The sequence below is a fragment of the Hippocampus zosterae genome, chromosome 12, assembly GCF_025434085.1.
Source record: "Hippocampus zosterae strain Florida chromosome 12, ASM2543408v3, whole genome shotgun sequence".
Taxonomy (NCBI): domain Eukaryota; kingdom Metazoa; phylum Chordata; class Actinopteri; order Syngnathiformes; family Syngnathidae; genus Hippocampus; species Hippocampus zosterae.
Window position 1 is genome coordinate 11,773,621 of NC_067462.1, and position 20,537 is coordinate 11,794,157.

At 40.6% G+C, this 20,537-nt stretch overlaps 1 protein-coding gene across 1 annotated transcript in view; it reads right to left on the minus strand.

Annotated features, from left to right (window-relative positions):
* Positions 1-20,537, minus strand: part of LOC127611134 (acid-sensing ion channel 4-A) — an 85,058-nt gene that overhangs the window by 14,999 nt on the left and 49,522 nt on the right. Inside the window, exons 2-4 of the mRNA XM_052081481.1 lie at positions 2,480-2,624; positions 1,141-1,268; positions 869-1,022 (exon numbers count right to left, since the gene is read on the minus strand). Of these exons, the coding sequence (XP_051937441.1) occupies positions 869-1,022; positions 1,141-1,268; positions 2,480-2,624 (427 nt within the window). The remainder of the gene's footprint in view (positions 1-868; positions 1,023-1,140; positions 1,269-2,479; positions 2,625-20,537) is intronic.

A 20,537-nucleotide genomic window follows, 5' to 3' on the forward strand; every position in this document is an offset into this window, starting at 1 on the left:
AGTTGTTTAAAAGTGACACAGAGGATGAAGATTTCATTGGATGTAGTGATTTGGAGTGAAACTGATAGTTTGGTAAACTTGTTAGCGTGTTCTTTATGCTAGAGTTATCTGAATAACTCTTAATATGTTACGTTGTTACTGACATTACCAGGCATGTCAGTCATGTAACGTTAGTATACCATACGCTTATTCAGCCTGTTGTTCTCTATTTTATTTGTATTTTAAATTGCCTTTCAAGATGACATGTATGTTTTTGGTGTTGTATCAAATAAATTTCGCCCCAAAATGCGACTTATACTCCAGTGCGACTTGTATATGTTTTTCCCTCTTTAATTACGCATTTTTTGGCTAGTGCGATTTATAATCCGGAGTGACGTATAATACGAAAAATACGGTACATGTAAAGAATCAACCCCAAAGAAATACATTTTGAAATGTTATCAATAACTGTCACTTTCTGTAGGTGTAAAAAGTAGGATTCTATAGGATGAAATTCAATCAATTTTCACAAAAAACTATACTAAACTGAAACTACTTCCAGTACTTCGTGTGCTGCAGTATTTGCATGTAGCATGTATGCCTTTCAGGCGTGGGATGAAGTGAGCGACATCAGGAGTTGGAATTGAGTTGGCCATATCCTGTACTTCAGTGCAAGCATCTGGGCGAGTTGTGGCCGACCGCAGCTGTTAGCACTCTCTTTTTATAGTTGAGTGTTTGACATTTTGTACCATTCAAATAATCAACTGAAAGTACTTTTTTATGCCAAACACAGAGCTACTATTTATTGTTTCTCCCAAAATGACAGCAAAGTATATTTTACACTCTGTATAGGCAAGAAACATAAAACCTCAACGTATTCAGATCATACCTGGCATGTGCACCATCCGACAGTTGCACACTCGCACAACCTCATTGGTCTCGCAGAGTAGGCGACAGGCGCTGATGCTGTAAGTGTCATATCCAGGGAACTTCTCCTTGCTGCTGGAGCGGCAGTTCCCCCAAGGCTGGGGCAGATATGTCAACTGAGCATAGAGATTTATTAGCTAGGCAGCAAGCAGAGGTGAACTGTTCAGGACTAAACCAGTATGGTAGTGATGGTGCTTGTGGGTGGGCTTGACGATGACGACGATCAAGACCTACCCTTTGCTCCTGACATGAAACAAAGGTCTGGAAGCCTGGCGAGACACCGAAGCCCAGCTGGTGAATGTAAGGAGGCTCATCTTGACTATGGATTTGAACTCGGATTCCGGCCTCCAGAGATGTCTCATCTTCAAAACGGGGCACACGCAAGGCATGGAAAATTCAGAGGAAAATGGAAATGTGATGTCAACATATCAAACTCCAGATTGAAATGCTATTAATGAAACATAAGTTTGTTGTGAAAAGCACATGGAAACAATACCTTCAACCATTTTGCCATATATGCCAGTTTGTTTGTTTTTTTGCAGCAGTGATTTGGTGCCAGTACAGTGGAACCTATTTTGACAAACTTAATTGTTCCATTGTGTTTTTCATGTGTTTTTTGCTTTGCGACCACTTACAGGATGTGCATGCATTGGTCACAAAGAGCAGTCTAATGTAGACATACAGATACTGTAGTTTTGAAATTCTACATTCGTAAGTGACTCAGTAAGGTGCAGTAGTATTCGTTGTTTTTTGCAGAGGATAAATAATATATGCTTGTATGTATTGTATTGTTTTATTCTTTGTGTTGCTTCACTGTTATCACATGTTCAAATATCAGTTGCTTAAAGGGTGATAGCACAACAACACTGATGCTTTCCATTTGCCCGTCCATGGCGTTTTGCATCCATTTTGTATCAGGCAACATCATGTAGTTGTCATGTGGTACACAACGCGTAATTCTCAATACAATATATTTACCGGTAGTTTGACAGGAAACTTCAACTAGACTTATTTGAAGATTGCCTTCCAAATAAACATGTTTTAGCGCCCAACGGTAAAGTATGTAATTTTTTTTCTTTTTCTATAGCTTATTTTTTTGGGTTTGGGGCGGGACACATTTCAATTGAGTGTTTCATTGTTTTAGGTTTCAAAAGAAACAGAGGTGAACTAATTTTTGATGATAGTACAGTTTAGCACTGGACCTGATTATAATACCGCATTTCTAATTCTAAAACGTATTGGGCATTGACCTTGGCGTGTCCAAACTCCGGTAACTGTATTTCGATTATTTCGTGTGGGATGGATTCAAACTTGCTACAAATCGAAGTGAAAACAGCCACGTGAATTGAATTATGTATGACCTCCAAGTGTTGACTTGAATACTAACAATTTTCAGTCAATGGGTTCAGAGTTGTTATGGCTAAGTTTTCTCATCAGTTTACAAATTCTGGCCGAAAGAGTTGCAGTACATTCCCCCCAAAATGATGTCCATTATTATTAATCCATTATGCTAATTCAACATCAAGCAGTCGTGTAAGAGATTACATTGGACTCAAAATGTTTGCTGGCTTACTTGTCTCTCTCCATATTGGCAGATATTCATCCTGCTGGATATCCAGCATGATCTCCAGCCCATTTCCCATTCCCCCTTGCTTGGTTTTCCTGGATGTGGTCTTGTTCCCATTAAAGGTGTAGCATTTCCCATATCTGGTGTAAACCTGCCAGAAAACACAACCTCACATGAACTTGACAAATTCAAGGCGCTGACGGGGACTAGATGGGATGAGAATGAGATTGAGATGAGTGTAGAAAATAAATAAGTAAGCCGACATTCTGTCCGTGCAAGTGACCGAATGTCTCTCAAGAACATCCGGATACGATCAGTATCCACTGCTCACAATGGCGGTGATTAATTACGTTTTAATTGGACTTGTTGCTGTTATTGTATAAATGAGCCCTGGCATTTGGGAAAAGTCGGGTTATGTTATATTATGATAAGGAACAAACGAGTCTTCGAGTTCAGGAGAGAAATGGGCAAAAAAAGCATGGCAGTAAATTGCAGGAAAAGCAATCAGGTCCACCCACGGTCCCTCAAACTTTGATGTCAGCAAATAACAGTAAAATAAAACGGATGTTGCTTGCTCGCAGTGCGTTTCTTGATCTGTGGGTTCACCAGCTTGCTGTAGCACTTTGGAGCCGTGTTCCCTGACAGAGGCAAGGACGCCACTGGAGATAATAAATAGCCACGATGTCACTTCTTATAGGTGCATTTCATTTTATGAAGAAGGAATCATTATCCAGTCCCTCAAGCAACTTCATTTGGGTTTAATCACAATGGCAGAATGATGAAATGGGGAACGGATCGACTGATTACATTTCAAAAGTTGATTTGCTGGACTTCATGGCGTATATGCATAAGGAGATACATCACTCAACAACCAATCGCCAAGTCCAGCATCAGTTTGCATTGACCTGAAACGCATTTGCAATACTCAGTAAACTCCATCCAGTTATTGTATCAAAGTGCGTTTTTGTGTATTTACTTTCAAAACATAGATCCAAACTTTCCCCGCACCATTATGTTGAATCCAATCCACTTTGAAATACTTTGAAGACATTGGAGTGGCAAAACCCCTTGCTGCAAACTCCCTTAATAATGTGCAATAATACACACCCATAGGAAAAAAAAAAAGAACAAAACAAAAAACAAACCAGTGGGGGAAACACAATGTTCATTGTTGGTAGTGGTGGCATCCACATCCCACTGAAATCTGTTTCCAATATTTAGTTGCGTATGTAATCGATCAAGACGAAGTGATGATCTGGTGGTTCGCACATCTGCCCGTGGTTGGCTTGTGACGAGTCTAGGGAGTAGCCAACCCCTCGCTCAAAGTCAGCTGGGCTCGGCTGTGGCTCACACTCACAAACATTATAAAAAATGGTTCGATGGATGTAATTGGGATGTTTGTGTGTGTGTGTAAGATTTGCTATCATTTTACAGCACTGGAAATTACTTTGTACCTAATATACTGGCCTGTGAGTGGAAACCTTGATGGACGGCTGAGTAACGCATTCTTTACCACAGTGACAAAAATCCACTGGATTTGTTTAGTGAAGAAAACGCTGGCCGGTAATGAAAGTGTTGGAGAAAAGGAAATGTCCTGGGAAGGGAGTCAACCAAGAACCCCCACATCCCCGAGATACAAATAACAATCATGCTGACGTATGTGTTCTGACTTCGACATCAAACAGATCCGCCAAATGAGTGCACCGAGCATACAGTAAATTAAGTCTGTTTGCAAACCAACAAAAGTCCTTATTCATACGCCACCAATGTTTTTACTTCTGACAATAAATCTGGAGGGGCAGGGTACAGTCCTTGGCGAGGCAACTCCGATTAGAGAAGGAAATATGAACCATGTAACGTGGGTTAAAGGGGATTTTTTTTTTGCAGTAATTGCTTTGTGCCCTTTAAACAATGTATAAAAGATGAGGCCAAATGTTTGCCTTCATAGGAAATGAATCCTGACAGAATGACAAAAATAACACTTCTGCTATATAATACCTCCCGGAGGTGCTGCTGTGGAGGTTTCTGCATTGACCAACAAAGGCCGGGACCCACTTCTTTGAGTGCGTCAACCTGGAGCGCTTCATCTGATTGGATGTACTTTCAAACTATTTCAACCAACATTGTATAGCATCATATGAAGCATTAAATGTTGCCTACTCGGCATCCATTGCAGCCTGGTCGTCCTAGGAGGGGGAATCCCCCATCTGCTGCCCCTTCTCTAGGGCTCTTATTTTTCCCCAAGATGTTTTTTTTTCCCTTGCACTACTACGGGTTGAGGTCAATTGCTGTCATTAATATTTGTCAACTGTGGGCATGTGAAGCTCTTTGAGACTTTTTCTGTGATTAAGATTTATACAAATAAATTTGACTTGACATGTAAAAGCCAATATACGTGCACTGTATATTCGGTAGTTTTACATCTTGGTGGGAGGTGTCTGTTTCATGCTGGTTTGAACCTGGAAATATATTTTACATCTGTGTCAAAGTTTCTGTGCATTGAATGGGCTATAATTTGCATGCGATGGCGATTCTTATTTTGAAACAAGCAGCCCGGGACTTTCCACTCGTGAAATCCTATAGTGATGTGTACAGTGGAGGCTTAAAAAAGGGTTCTGTTGATCCCGCTTTACCTCAGTTGATTGCCGACTGTTGTAAAGGAAAAGTAACAGAAGCCATGCCAGGCCAAGGAAGATCCGTTCTGGAACCTGGAATGGAAAAGCCTGCTCAGGAGCTGCCAGATCCCCTGATCTAATTTTGAGGGGGGGGGGGGGGTAACCAAGAGGCCCATCATCTCATCAAAAGCAGACATTGGTGGGGGGCATACAGGTACAGTAAGTGTAGGTCATCCACGCAGAAGTTGAATTAGCCTACATTGTAATTTTTCCACTTTGTTTTTTTTTGAAAGAGGATTTTGAATCCAGTCCTCAATGCTCATTTGAGAATTCTTACTCTTTGCATTCCCATTTGCAGTCTTTTGATTTTGAACTGAAAATCATTGACAGTTGTGATTTCTAATTGAATTGCTTTTATGTGGGTTTTTTTTTGTGCATGTCCAGCGAGTACATTTAGAAGTGGGGGTGGGAACCCCAGAAATTCTAGTACGTGTCTGAGTGACATGTGCTGCTAGCTTGGAAAGGTTTAATCTCAATTTGGCTGTTGCAGAGTAGCCGAGGAGGTAAGCTTCACTTATCGCTGATCCTCTCAACCGTTCATTGACACACTTAAGTCCAACAGGTGGACTTCCCCTGATGGAACGGGCAACAGAGTTGAAGGAGGATTTTGCTTCGGAAATGCTGAAAAGTGCCACAACCAAGCACCTAGGGTCTGCTCTCAACACTGGAGGACGTTGATATATTCATATTCCCCTTGAGACCATGGCAAGGTCTTCCAATTATTTTGCCTCTTCAAGATTTTTGGGGGGCGCCCAGGGTGTTTTTTCTTTTTTTCCTGGCTTTTAAATCCAGCTTCATCCCTCCCATCAGCAAAATAAATGGAGCGTTTTCTCATGTTACACGGGTCTTTCCCCAAGGGGGATTTAGCACAACTGTTTACTGGCTGGTGCAAATCCAATAAATAAAAACGTTTTGTATTTTACCAAGTAAGTTAATAAAAAAAAGCAAGGAAACTAAAATAGGTTACATCATGGAACTGAGATGTTCCTTCAAAACAACTAAAAATATAAATAAATCAGTTTACCATGACTAAGGATAAATATTTAACAACTCAGTCGAGACAGCGCCATCACGGCCCCCGCCCTCCTCTTTAACCTGCACCCGAGCAAAAGAGGACTTAACAGACAACAAAAGTGCACCACCTTGAAAGAATATGGCAACATATACACGAAAAGAAGATGACAAATGACGATAAAGTAAAAACTAACCAGATTTTGAACTTAGCAGGGAATGTTATGAAAAAAAAAACCCAAATGATTCAACATACTTGGAACAAAATAATGCAACTTTATACACCAAAGGGACTCTTGTTGTCCTTGCTGATGCACTAAAAAAAAAACAGTGTATTCTACCAGAAATTTATAATTAATACATGATGATGTATTACGCATCCTGACTCGACAGCAGAAGAGAAGATTTGGGGTTATATGCACGACACGCTGCCGCCTCACACAGAAGGTGAAGCTCTGCATAATTCAAGTCATTTGTGCGATAGTTTTGTGTCATGGGATATTCATGTCATATGAACAAACTCAAGTAATCGTCTTAGAAATGTCTGTGTACCTTCTCATTCCAGATGTTGACGGAAGCCCGACCAAACATCTGAAATTATATTATTACTACTATATTATATTATACTATATATTATTATATATATTATTATATTATATTATACTGTTGACTTGACTTTTCAACGAATATATATGTCACAATGTCAATCAAAACTAAGCATAGTTAACTCCACAATGGCAGAATATTTCATGATGTTTTCTGAATACAGAAATTGAAACGTCCATTGTCTCTTCCTCGGCTCATTCTTTCGCTGTTTATTACGTTTCGGCCAGTCGTACTTACTCAGGTTAGGTGAGTACTGATACAGGTACGGGTTTATTTTAAGCTATCTTGAACTTATGGTGATGCCGATACCAGACACCGCTACTTAAGGCCCAAAAAGTCTCTCAGCAGCAGGAGGCGCTATATTGTGGCTGTTTGACACATCAGCGAATCATCATCGGCGTCACAAAGAAAGCTCATTGTTTACAAATTTTCGGTGTTAAATCGGTATCGGTGAGTATTGAAACAAACAGTCAATATTTGCATTGGTATCGGTCAGAAAAAAAGATGGTATCGAACACTCCTTCGTACTTAGCAGTACTTTCTGTTATTATGTACTGTATATCCTTTTCTGGTGTTAGATTTCGTCTTTGTTTTTTGTTTGTTTGATACCTGCAGAACTGGAGAAAACCCACATAAAAAAAATAAGCACTGTGATAACATGAAAACTCCTCAACTGAACTGAGATTCAAACCTACATTTCAGGACTGCGAGGCAGATGTGCTGACCACAGACTACAACCTCAGCAAAAACAAGAATAGGTTCTCTGTAGAAAAAAAACAAAAACAAAAACATGGACATTGGGGTTGGTTGATGGAGAGGTATGTTTGCTTGACTTAAACATTTGACTAAAGGTGACATTTATTTATTTTGGCTCAGTTCAAAACACCTCAGTGTTGGCGCAAACCGAAGGATGTAATGGGATATCCGTAGATCCCTCTCGGGACACTAAATTGGAATCATTATTATTTAAAAAACCCACAAATATGCAATTGATTTAGCTCAGGTCTTCCACTATCCTGGAAAGCTGCAGTGCCCCTTGATTTAGCTCTTTCAAATCCTTGCGTTTTCTGCGATTAAACTGGGTTGAAATAATCCTTCATCAAAAGTCAAGCAGATTACTTTTATCATGGCTTCGCGCACTGAGATCACATGCTGTGGCTAGTAAACACAAATCTATCGTGACCTTCATAAGCACACTGTCGTCACACTGGGAGATCAGCGGTTGGCCTAAAGACAGGTCTAACTTTGGCTAAGTGACAAATCCGAGCAGAGCGGGCCGAACATAAACTACAATTTCGGCATAGCCGCTCACTATGTTACTGCGCGCACATATTCCGTAGATCATTACACAGCTGAGTGTTTCAATTTCACTCGTAGCTTCTCATAGGGCGATCCATGCAAGCTCTATCATTTCCAATTAGTGGTTTGTCATCATTCTACCGCTGGGCGGAATAACACGCGTGATAAATGTGATCATTTCCTCAAATAGTCATGACAAATTCAAATGAATGCGGAAGCATTAGGAGTAGTCCGCCGAGGCTCCCTGATTAATAGGATGATCATCCAACGTGATGAATTTGGCACTGTTCGGTGTTCACTCCGAGGGAGGTTTTCATAAAAAGCTGTTGGACCCACTTGACCATTTGAAGCCGCATACGTTTGGCTCCAGCGCCGCATAGAGTAAAATTAAGTCTGTTGTCAAACCTGCGGGGCTCGTTTCAGTCATCTTGGTGGGAGTTGTGACTCATCCCCCTGCCCTCTTTCCGGTCCATCCAACAGAGCATCAAAAATAAGCTCAGCATCGCAGTCAGCATGCAGCGCAGTGAACAGTGAACCCCCTCGATGCTCCCATTTTTGTGCCACTGAGTTTTCCTGCCACTCACCCATGCACACTCATCTAATGGATCGGTGATAGATGCTCTTGAAATAACAGGTTGGAAATGGACAGGCTCTCCAGCACAATACAGCGACTCCGAAATAGAACTTCCATCTTTCCAACTCTCACAGTTTCCCGTGACCGCGGTCTGCACTTAATTCAAGGCCACAACCTCACCAGGGCGCTAAATGTGATTTGCAGCACATAACAGGATCACGGTTGGTTGAGTTGGACCCGCGCCAACATTCAGACGCCACTAACTTATCATGCCGAAGAATTGTTACGTTCAGAATTTCCAGTCGCAGATATGCCCCTTTGGATTCAACGGGTTGAAAACACTAATGTCTATTTGGATGATTTGTCTGATTTTTAATTTTCAACCCAGCTCAATCAGATAATACACAATAATCTATTCATTTATGCATCTTATTTTCCATACAGTGGGGCTTTGAGATATTACTTTGACTCAAAACACCCGTATCTCAAATCTTCCCCCATTGAAATGGATGGAAACACTTTTATCTATGACTATTATTATTTTATTATCATTATCCATTTTTCATACAATAAAAAGACAATTAAAGTTCATTAAAACATACCGTAATGACCTAATAGAATGAAAAAAAATTTAATTCTTTGCTTCAGAACCATTGTCGTTGTCTGCTCCTTGGCCACCAGGGAGCAGTATATTGTAGACAGACACTCACAAAGGAGTTTCTCAACTACCTCTTTATTAATAATAATAGATCAACAATGTATTTAGCATTATTTATGAATTAAAGGTTTATCAGTACGAATTATGGGAGAGACTTGGGGGGGGGGGGTTGAGGGGTTCGGGAGCATATACTTTATTAATAATAATAATAATAGAACAACAATAAATTCATCTGTAATATAGTAATGTATTTAGCATTATTTATGAATTAAAGGTTTGGTCCAGCAACAGGGACCTTTTGGAATTTTTGTCTTAAACGTCATTGCTACATTGCCATTTTGTGTAAGCTTTTATAGGTTAAACTTAAATACAAAAATGAAAATATCTCAAAAACCTGATGTGCTGAAGAAAGGTAAAGGCATTTTTGTAATAAGCATCAAACATGTGTTAAAGGACAGATCAAGTCATCTCTGATTAGCTGTTGACCAGTGTTCTATTTATCTTTGTCTACTAAAGTGTATTGCTCCAACATTTGTGTTCAAATTTCTGTTGCTGAAAGGGTCACCACGACGACACTTATTGCATTTATTAGCATTTTGTGTGCATTAGCTAGACAGACTCTTCATTTTACATAATTTCCAAGCATCATTTTATATAGTTTAATTCGATTTTGGCCCAGTTATACACGACACTCAACACTCTGTTGTGTCTCAAATCAAAAAGAAATTTATCGCTTCATAGGGACTTTAAAGTGAAAAATCCTTTGCATCAGATATCGGCAGAACCGACTTCAGCCGCTCGGTTTTATTTTATATTATTCATTCAGGTAGGTAACAAAAGGAATATATTAGGACAACACTGAAAAGAAAAACGTACAACTATTTGCATCTAACGTACTCAACATGTCAACTCCACAGAGGAAGGCCAGAAAAGAGATTCGAACGCAACCCTATGAGACCGTTGTCCCAACCACAAGCTCACGATGCTGTTGCATGTCCCAATACTTTTGTCCGTGCTGTTTTTTTATGTCTATGCTGAGTTCACCTATGACACTCAGCAGGGTTGTTGTTGGCACTCATTATTTATTCTCCTATTCGACTTCAGCTGCAGTGGTGACTGTTTATTCCTCCGAGCCGCTTTAGCCGATGGCATTGAAGAGGTGTGGGTGCAGTACATTGACGGGGAATGTTTCAACAAATGTCTGTAAAGATAGCAAAGAACACATTAGCATAGCAGAGAAATGGTTGCTACGCTTTGCACTTCACCTCAAGTTGCCCTTCGCCGTTTGATGAGTGTGTCAGGAGACAGGCGGCGAGGAGAAACCCGCAGCTGAATCATCCCGCTTTGTGCGCTCGTCTACCTTTTGACTGTCTTTGTCTGCGGACATTCTCGTATTCCTATTTAATCAAGGCACCTCCGTCATTTACACAGGATTTCATTTCCCGCCTAAAATAATGAAAAAAAAAACCCTACCCAGAAGAAACTACGATACAGTTCCCGCAGCATCCTTTTTTTATTTGTATTCATCAGAGCCAAGACGTCTGAATCGGTTGGTTTTTCACAGCCAAACTTTGGGGGATATGTTGGACTGGGGCCAAATGTTGACGAAACATGGATGAAATGTTTGGAGAGAAGAGGCCGATATTTTTATATTTTATTATATGTATGTATAATATATATATTACATTATATATATTATATGCTCAACATTTATCAGTACGGATTATGGGAGAGACTTGGGGGGGGGGGGTGAGGGGTTCGGGGGAGATATACAGGCGCGCATAAATAATACTGAATGCAAATCAGAGTTGTGTTTTGCATATCAAATCGATACATGAGTTTGAGTATCGACAGCTGGCGCACGGGGAACATTCGGAAAGCGAGCCTGCCTCTCAGTCAAGAGGTTCTGGGTCGGAATCTTGTATCCGGCGGCCCTCCTGTGTGGAGTTTCTTCATATGTCCTCCACAACAAACGCAGATGATTCAATAAAGACTAAAGAGCTTGCAGGTTATTCAGAATGATTATATTTGTCTTGCCCTGCTTTTGACTTGTGACCGGGGTGTACCTTTCCGAACACCCAAAATCAGCTCCAACAGGCATACTGAACACTGTGGGGCCCAAAATATTGGAACATTTGGCCATTACACTTGAAAGGAACTGAAACTGGAAAAAAAAGGAGTCGTTTAATGCATTTCCACTTCTTCCGGAAGGTTTTTTCACACCACTGATCTTGTAAAGGTCAGAGGACTGTTTTGTCCCGAAGACTGTAGATCAGTGGTTCTTAACCTGGGTTCGATCGAACCCCAAGGGTTCGGTGAATTGGTCTCAGGGGTTTGACGGAGCCTTTGCCGTGGAGGTTAAGACACACCTGACTCAACATGCCAATTAGTTACCGTATGACACGCCCGGTTGGCTATCATCAGCTGTAGATGATCACATTACATTGCTTGCCCAATCGGTGCTCAGTAGTCAACGTGAGACTGTCGTGATATTACGATGTGTGATATTTTTAGAATGTTTTAATAGCTGCTATGTTGAGCAAAAAAAAATAAACAATTAAGTGGTCAGACGCTTACGTACTTCATTGATTCACATGCATCACAGAATGCGATGGGACTCAGCCTCCTATCTGCATGCTTTGTCATGCCAAGTTGAGCAACTCTAGTCTCGCACTGGCAAAACTGAAGGAACACTTTTTGAATTTGTATTTTTCAGTCATGAAGGGTTTGATAATGTGCATCTAAACTGGTTGGGTTCTACATCTAACAAGGTTAAGAATCACTGCGAGAAACCTTAACCTGTTAATGGTACCCCATCTGCCACACAGGTTCTAGGATCTAGGTTCAAATCTCAGCTTTGACTTTCCTGTGTGGTAGTTTGCATGTTCTCTCTGTGCTCATGTGGGTTCTCTTGTGGTACTTCTGACTTCCAAAAACACCCAAAGACTCAAAATTATACTGTATATGGCCTGTCCAAGGTGCACCTTTTTTTTCTGTAGAAAATATAAAGCTGGAAGTATTGTCCCGGGTGGTCTATTGCCATGCAACACTTTATTCACAAGGTGGTGGAAACAAGTGCACACACTTATCCGGTCAAAGTCTGACTTATCTGGATGTTTCTCCCACAGAAACAATATTTGCCAGGATAGCATGGAACATATATGAGAACGCGGGGTGGGGTGGGGGGGGGGTGTTTTTCATTCTACGTGAATCATCGAAACATACAAGCCTGATAATGGTTTTGCTGCGGGTTGTTAAAGAGCCCGTTTGGATCTAAAGCACATCTCACAGATCATTAGACAGAGCTGGACGCCGAGCCAGATTCCAGGGAAGTTTGACCTGAGGGTAAATGCCACCTATCTGGTCTAATGACAGCCACTGCACATGAATTAAAAGGAAAATAATTAACCCTTTCGTGCACCCTGTAACCCGATAACATGGTAAGCTGTCCAATAACCGCTGTCCCTGAAAGGGTTAAGAAAGATTTTTAAGGACTAACTGAAAGATCTAACAGAAACCTTTCACTGGGCTTTTCTTTTCTCCATCCTTCCTTTCTATTATTTGTTGACATGCACCACTGAGAAGACATGAGATTTTTAACAGGATGAATTACCGCATTTCTTCAAATATATATTGAGATAGTTTATGAGTAATCCAGGCACATTCGCAATAAAATTGCTGGTGTACACATCACAGCTTTTATAAAAGCTCATTTCAAACACACACACACACACACACTTACAGATATCCCCCCCCCTTTTTTTAGAAGCTTTTTCCTTAATTTCTGTTTCGGCTGCTCTGTCGCAAAACAACAAAAACAAAGGAAGTCAGTGAAGATGGTAGACAAACGGAAGCGGCAGACGATTAAAAGTGAAGGGAGGAAAGCAACAATGTCTGCACATCAGAGATGAACCCAATGTTTGGCCCGGCTGCGTGGCGGCATGCCATCTGCCCAGATGTTTGACATGAGAACTGTCGTTGTGCCAAATGGGAGTCATGAGGGGACACAATGCAGGCAGAGGAGGATTCTGAAAGCTCAAAACGAAGCAGGATGAAAACACACTTAAAGGCGACATTAGTTGCATATACACATTACACTGAAAAGAGGACAACAATTCTATCATCAAGCTATCTTGTAGCTATCACACGCGGACACACGAACATGCGTAGGAGGTGGTTTCCTAGTACCCACTTCATTTTGGCCCTTTTAAATCATCTGAAAGTGAAGATCATTTTGCAGTTGCTTTCAAATGTACTTTACTTCCGCCATGTAGACCAAATGCCTCTCCTGTGCTGAATTTAAAAGGGAATCATGAGTTGACAAAAAAAAAGCCATGTTCACTCCCATAACAGCGCAAACACCCATTTCTACCTGGACGTGTCTGAAAATACCAAAAGAATGAACACCTCACCCATGTACACGGTTAGACTGACATGAAAGTAGAGCCTGTTAAGTACAGTTGTATTTAACTTTTAAGTGGTTCACGATATTTGTGTTTAATTACTAATGATCAAACATTTATAATTACCCTGTATGCATCAATCAGACTCGGTTCATTGAAAATGTACCTTTTGTTGTCAAACATTTGCTCGAAACTTTGTGTTCATAATCAGGTTAGAAGGTGTTTTAAATTAGAGTTTTGTAAAATTTGACTCTGCATTCACTCATTCATCGTATTAACAGTCATGGAGGAGAACCCTCATAAGTGAAAATCACGAGCCCCTTGCCAAACTCAGGAATGGTCTGGCACTGGATCTAGTCATTTCTGAACAGAACTACCACAATGCTAATTTATGAAGTTATGATCAATATCTGGCATATACATGGCTGTACTCTTTCATTTTATGCTTCTTAAAACCTTTTCCCCCCCCAAACATTTCCCATCAAAGCTTAGAAGGCAACTAGCATTTACTCCATGCGCCGTTCGAAGTCGATGACATGGTCTCCACCCTTTTGCGTTTTTCATTATGTAGTTACCTAATATGTACTGTTGATATCCTGCAGACAAAGCTCAGCTTGCCTCACAAAGAGTTGATGTTGGGATCACCGTCTTGTCAATCCCCAAGCGTGCCGCCTGCGCTTTGACTGCCAGTTAAAGAAGTTGCTTGCGGTCGTCTCGCACAATAATCGAAGGCTTGTTGTGGCTACATACTACACTGTCATTTTGCTTTTGATCTCCTTGGAATGGACTAAATTGCTTGTTGGCAATCTCTGCCTCAGAGTGAGGCTGCGACCATGTACGCATACCTGTCAACTCATACGGTTTAGCCATAGTTCATACGGATTTTGTGGTGAATCATACGTATATGGACGCATCGCACAAATCATACGGATTCTGAAATTTTCCAATTTTTTTTCTCCCCAGAATGGTGCTAGTCTACTCGAATGCTTTCATTTTCAAAGTAAATATGAATGGATGCTGTAACTTCGAGCCGATGGGTCAGCATTTGGAGTTGGTGAAAAAAGTAACGCAGGAATACAACTCTGAACACAATAATGCCACTAAGTAGAATGATTATTAGACATTAACCCGACATTGTATGATGGAGATCTACAATAAATATCATTGAAAATTTCGTGGTTTTTTTCTGCCGTTATTTTGACATATAAAATGCTTTGGCATGTTATAAGGATTATTGCTCTTTATAAGACTTTTTTGGGTAGTTTATACAGGTTGGCGCTCCGAAAAGTTGACAGGTATGTGTATGGTACGCTTTACCTCATCTACAACACAGGAAGTTACTCAACTGAAGTTTTTGAGTGCTGAATGACAACAGACACACATACACACAAGGTCATCTTGAGACTGTTGATTTGTCTGTGGTAATATTATTATTGTAATGTGTTGTGATTGATCCATGCAAAAAAAAATATATATATATATATATATATATATATATATATATATATTATTCGGCCTACTCACATTGTATTATAGGACTGCATAAGACTCAGTCTAAATGCAACTAAGCCATATCTGTCATGTAGTGGTGGATGGTTATATTGCAACTTAAAACAAAAGTCGATGCATATTTGTAGTTCGGCACCATGGAAAAATCATCATGTTTTGGATTTGTAAAAAAGCTACAAATGTATATACACACACACACACACACACACACACACACACACACACACACACACACACACACACACACACACACACACACACACACACACACACACACACACACACACAGATATATAAGAAAGGCTGCTCTGAGATTCAACAAGACTATAAATGGCACCTTTCATGTATCAGTGTTCAGTTGTATATCATGTAGTAATTACGATAAGTAAGAGAGCTGTCACTGTCCTGTCATAAGTTTGGAAATCCGATATCTATCGAAAGGACTGCTTGTGCTCATCAAATTGCTGAGATGATTAAGCAGGCACTTCAGACATGCAAGAATTTGTATATACAGGTAAGTAAATAAAATTAAAAAAAAAAAAACAATTTTCCACAAGATTTCCCCTTAAAGGGCCTTCCAGGATCATGAGTTTTACAGTTACAATAAGAAACATGATTTGGTTTGTTCTCCTGAAGGTGCAATGTAGCTTCTGTGTGTTGCTCTTACAGCATGCTTTTATATGAGCCAATTTTCACCTCGGAACTCATAACACATGACTTATTACAACAAAGCCATTACTCTGAAAACTAGCTGTGCTTTCCTCAACTTTCCCCAAGATTTATAATTTGCTGCGACAGATGTCAGGAATAGAGCATGTTTATTTTATTTCAGCCGCGCTGTGACAACGAGCTGAAAAAATACACCTCGGTACACACCAGACGACTGGTGTCTGTGAACACTGCGCCCGTGCGTGCCTTATTAGCACGTGGTAACGATTACACAATGCCATGCATTGGGAAAGCAGACGGAAAGAAAAATGGTTTTGTTTTCCTTGATTGAAAGGAGTTTTGGATTTACAGCTAACCTAGCTGATCATCTCACTGCGAGAGAGACTCGGTGTGGGAGTGATTAATTTAAAATTAGTCGCACTGTTTCCAAACAGTGGCCTGGTAATTCAGAACAGCTCGCTCTCAGACACATTTTTAGAAATAGGTAGTTAAGATTTCCATTGTCGTTTTAATTTCACTCGAAGACAGGTGGGAAGGAACTCCTTTGCGTACAGTCAATTCAAAAGTCAGTTTTCCAAAAGAGTCTCCTCTCAGGCTAGATTGTTTACACTCCGACAACATCAGCATAATAACACGACCCACCACCATGTCCCCGGTCTGAAATTCATCTGACAGCAGATCACAGACAAAAAAAACAGTGTGATGAGGGGTTTTGTTTTGTTTTGTTTAGTTTTTTCTTCTGAAGCAAACTTCAACAAAGAAATGATAGGGTTACGGCCGCTGACTTATATTTGTTTACTCCGCAGCGCTGTCTAATCAACATTGCAGTCAATATATTAGCAAGCACGGCGAAATGAAGAAATCAATGTCAGTGTGTTCTCATGGTACTTCCATCTCTGCCAGTGAGCCCTCATACTGAGATGGAAAGTCATCAAGTGAACTTACCCAAAGGGGATAGACACCTTGTATTGATGTGTGAAGGGTTGCTCTGAAAAGTCTGAGTAAAAGTGAAGGATTACCCAAGCAAGCATGTCTTCCTCCAACTTGGTCCACAACACTGGCTTCCCCCTTTTTGATGGGTCATTAACCCCCCCCAAAGAAAAAAAAAACAGACGAAAAAACAAAAGAAGTTAGGACGGACCATCCATCAATGCTACTTGGTTTTTCACTATTGTTCGCTGAGCTGCACAGAAAAGTCGGTCTAATGGAATTTGACTTCTGAAACCCACTTTTATTTTGTTATATTCAACATGATCAAAGTGTTGATGTTAATCCGTCACACTTTACTACACTAGAAAAAAATGCTGTTGAATTTACTCAATTTTATTTTGTCATGTGGATCCAGATACATTTGATGAATAAAATACAGTTGGTGGCCAAGTGGTCCAGTGCACGTTAGCACGTCGACCTCACGGTGCAGAGAGTTCAATTCCACCTTCAGCCTCCCTGTGTGGCGTTTGCATGTTCTCCCCGGGCCTGCGTGGGTTTTCTCTGGGTACTCCGGTTTCCTCCCACATTCCAAAAACATGCGTGGCAGGCTGATTGAACACTCTAAATTGTCCCTACGTGTGAGCATGAGTGTGGATGGTTGTTCGTCTCTGTGTGCCTTGCAATTGGCTGGCAACCAAGTTCAAGGTGTCCCCCACCTCCTGCCCGAGATAGCTGAGAAAAGTTCAAGCACCCCCCCCCTCCCCGCCCCCGAACCTTGGATTGATTGGAAAATGGTTGATGGATGGAGATATACAGTCTACTGAAAAAAAAAGTAACTGGATCCAGATGATTTGATTTCGTGCAGCCACCTGACGAAAGAAAATTGAGTGAATTCAACACAGCATTTTCTTCCATGTCGTAAAGGTGCAATATAAATGGCTGTCGCATAAAAATGACCATTCAAAGATTGTCACAAGTGCGGCTCGTGGCCTTCTAGTTAGCTGGTGCAGAAGGTATGGGTTTGAATTTGGGCCCCAGCGTGGATTTTCTCTGGGTATTCCGGTTTCCTCCCACATTCCAAAAACATGCACGGTGAGTTAATTGGACACTCTAAATTGTCTTTATAGTGAATTTGATTGGTTGTTCATCTATGTGTACCCTGCGTTTGGCCGACCACCGGTTCAGGGTGTTCCCCCGCTTACTGCCCGAAAAGAGCTGGGATAGGCTCCGGCATGCTCGTGACCCTTGTGAGAATAAGTGGATTTGAAAATAGATGGATGGATTTGATGAAGTTGCTCAATAGTTGCTCCAGCAATTGCACTGTGCACCCACTTGACAAAAATAAAATCACCTGCATGCAGAAACATTTTTTTACAGTAGATGTGTTAGTACACATCCATCATAGTATATCATCATCCAGATGATTTTAATTCACACAACCACTGGAAGAAATAAAATGAATTAAATTAAACACAAACTTTTTCCAGTGTTGTACATTTTTCACTGAATGAATTGAAGCCATAGGGTCACAATAGGCACTTTTGGAAACAAAAATTTTCAGTGAAGACAAAAAAAAAATCCCACAACCTTTATTATTTATTGTAATTTGACTATATTCATCTCCTTTGTCATGTCGGTTAATGAGGCTACATTTTAACAGCCGTATGTCGTGAAACACTTCCAACCAGGATCTTGTCGAAGAGATCAAGGCAACACCAGTACAAGTGCCGAGACTTAACCTCAGGAGAATCTAATTATTTCCAGTTCTATGACCGGTCCATCAAAGCCATTAGGGACCCTCCTGTCAAGGCTGTTCAAGGCCAACTGTATCGTCACTCGAAATTGTCGAAGTCACCTATTGTTGTTGTTTGTTTTTTTGTGGAACAATAACAAGGCAGTTTCATCATAAAGTGCAATTTTCATTGAGCAGAGACAATTTCTATTCCCCCAACCAACAGCTTTGTTATTTCACAGACCTGACTCAGAAAACAAGTCAGTGCAACATTAAATATGTTGTCACTTGTATGTCTGCCAACCAGTCGGCAGTTTTGAGCAGTGAAAGGGCAGCAGGCACCATTAGCGGCTGGCTTTCGTATTCCGTGCAGAGAACGCACAGCGGTTTGCTATGCTGAGACCAAACACCGAACACTAATGGAGCTTTTACACTCACAAAACTACAAACTACATTCGCGTGGGGTTGTGACCGTAGAAATAATCTTGCACATCGGAGCGAATCATTAGAAAATGCAATCGCGGCCTCTTAAAAGTGTGATTTTCACAAATTAGCTCAGGATGTTAAGATTGAACAATTAAACAGCAACTGTAAAAAAAAAAAAAAAAAGCCTCATGGCCTAATGTGGAAGAAAAAAGTCACGGGAAAGCATTTGCTTGTCTCTTGCAGGGTCCACTGCACCCTAAAACATTGTATCCCCTTCTGATTTTCATTTATTATTACATAAATCATCTCTGTATCATACTTGAGACTGTCCACACATTTGTTTCACCCCTGAGCGGTGACCTCAATACACCAAGCAGTCTTTTACACACGACTGAGCCATGGGTGTAAACAGATAAATATGAGGAGTTGACCTCACAGAAATTCCCACTTTAATTAATGCCAGGTCCCCTCACTGTAATTTCACATTTCCTTTATTAGAAATTTGAAAAAGCGTTCTCCCAAGAGACTCTGCGAGTCACAGGGAAATTGTGGCACAATATGTTTTTAATTTCCCAGGAGATTCTTGCACAGCAACTATTTAACGACAGGGCAGCGTTGCTGAATGGGGAAACCAACCATAATGCTTTCTTTCCTTTTGTAATGGGGCTTTGGCGCCAACATGAAATATTCAGCCTATACGGTAGGGTCTTGACTGGCGACGACGCACATTTATTTATGGTCCCTCTGGTGCGACATGCGCCGACTGCGATTCTGAAGGAGATGTCTGTATCATTCACCTTCAACTAGTAAAATAAACTTTGAGATCTTTTTTAGATACTTTCCTAACAATGATGAAATCGCTTTATAAAATTTATTGGTGCAATAAAGCCAAACGCAGTATGTGGTGCTTACAATTTCCAAGCCAAGAAACAGCTTAACATGATCATCAGCCTTATAACATTTTTAATTCCCTGTAACTTATGCGGACATTTTTAATAAACAAGTCACATCTTTTTAATGAGACCTAAACACACCATTTGCGAATTCATAAAAATCTCAGTTGGATGAATCTTTCTTATGGCTAGGGTGAAAATACTCCCAAGAGTTCAGGGGCAGTTGCTTCATATAATCTTTGTGAGCTGAACACAGACCCTCGTCTATCTCGATTATAGAATTACATGAAAAGTCCTTGATTGACTTCAAGTTCAAATTTGACAAGAAGAGCTCTTTGAGTTGCAAAGAAGCCGTTTGAAGCCTTCATTGCCTGCACTTCACATTTTAATGTGCCGGGTTACTGTCTCCTAATGTGCTTGTAATATACTGCATGCTCCTCAAGATGACACAAATCAATAGATACACTAATCCGCCTGTATCCACTGGGGCAATCTCTTATCCTTCTGGATTTTCACACACTAACCTAAAAATCCGTGGAGTGTTCTTCGGGGCAAGTTTCTTATTCCTGTCAGAAGTAGAGGGGATTATGCACGATACTTAAAGCTTCACCCACTTCAAGTTCAACTTTTTTTTTTCCCCAGCAAGAAGAGAGAAACTAAAAGGCCAGTTTTGCTTTTG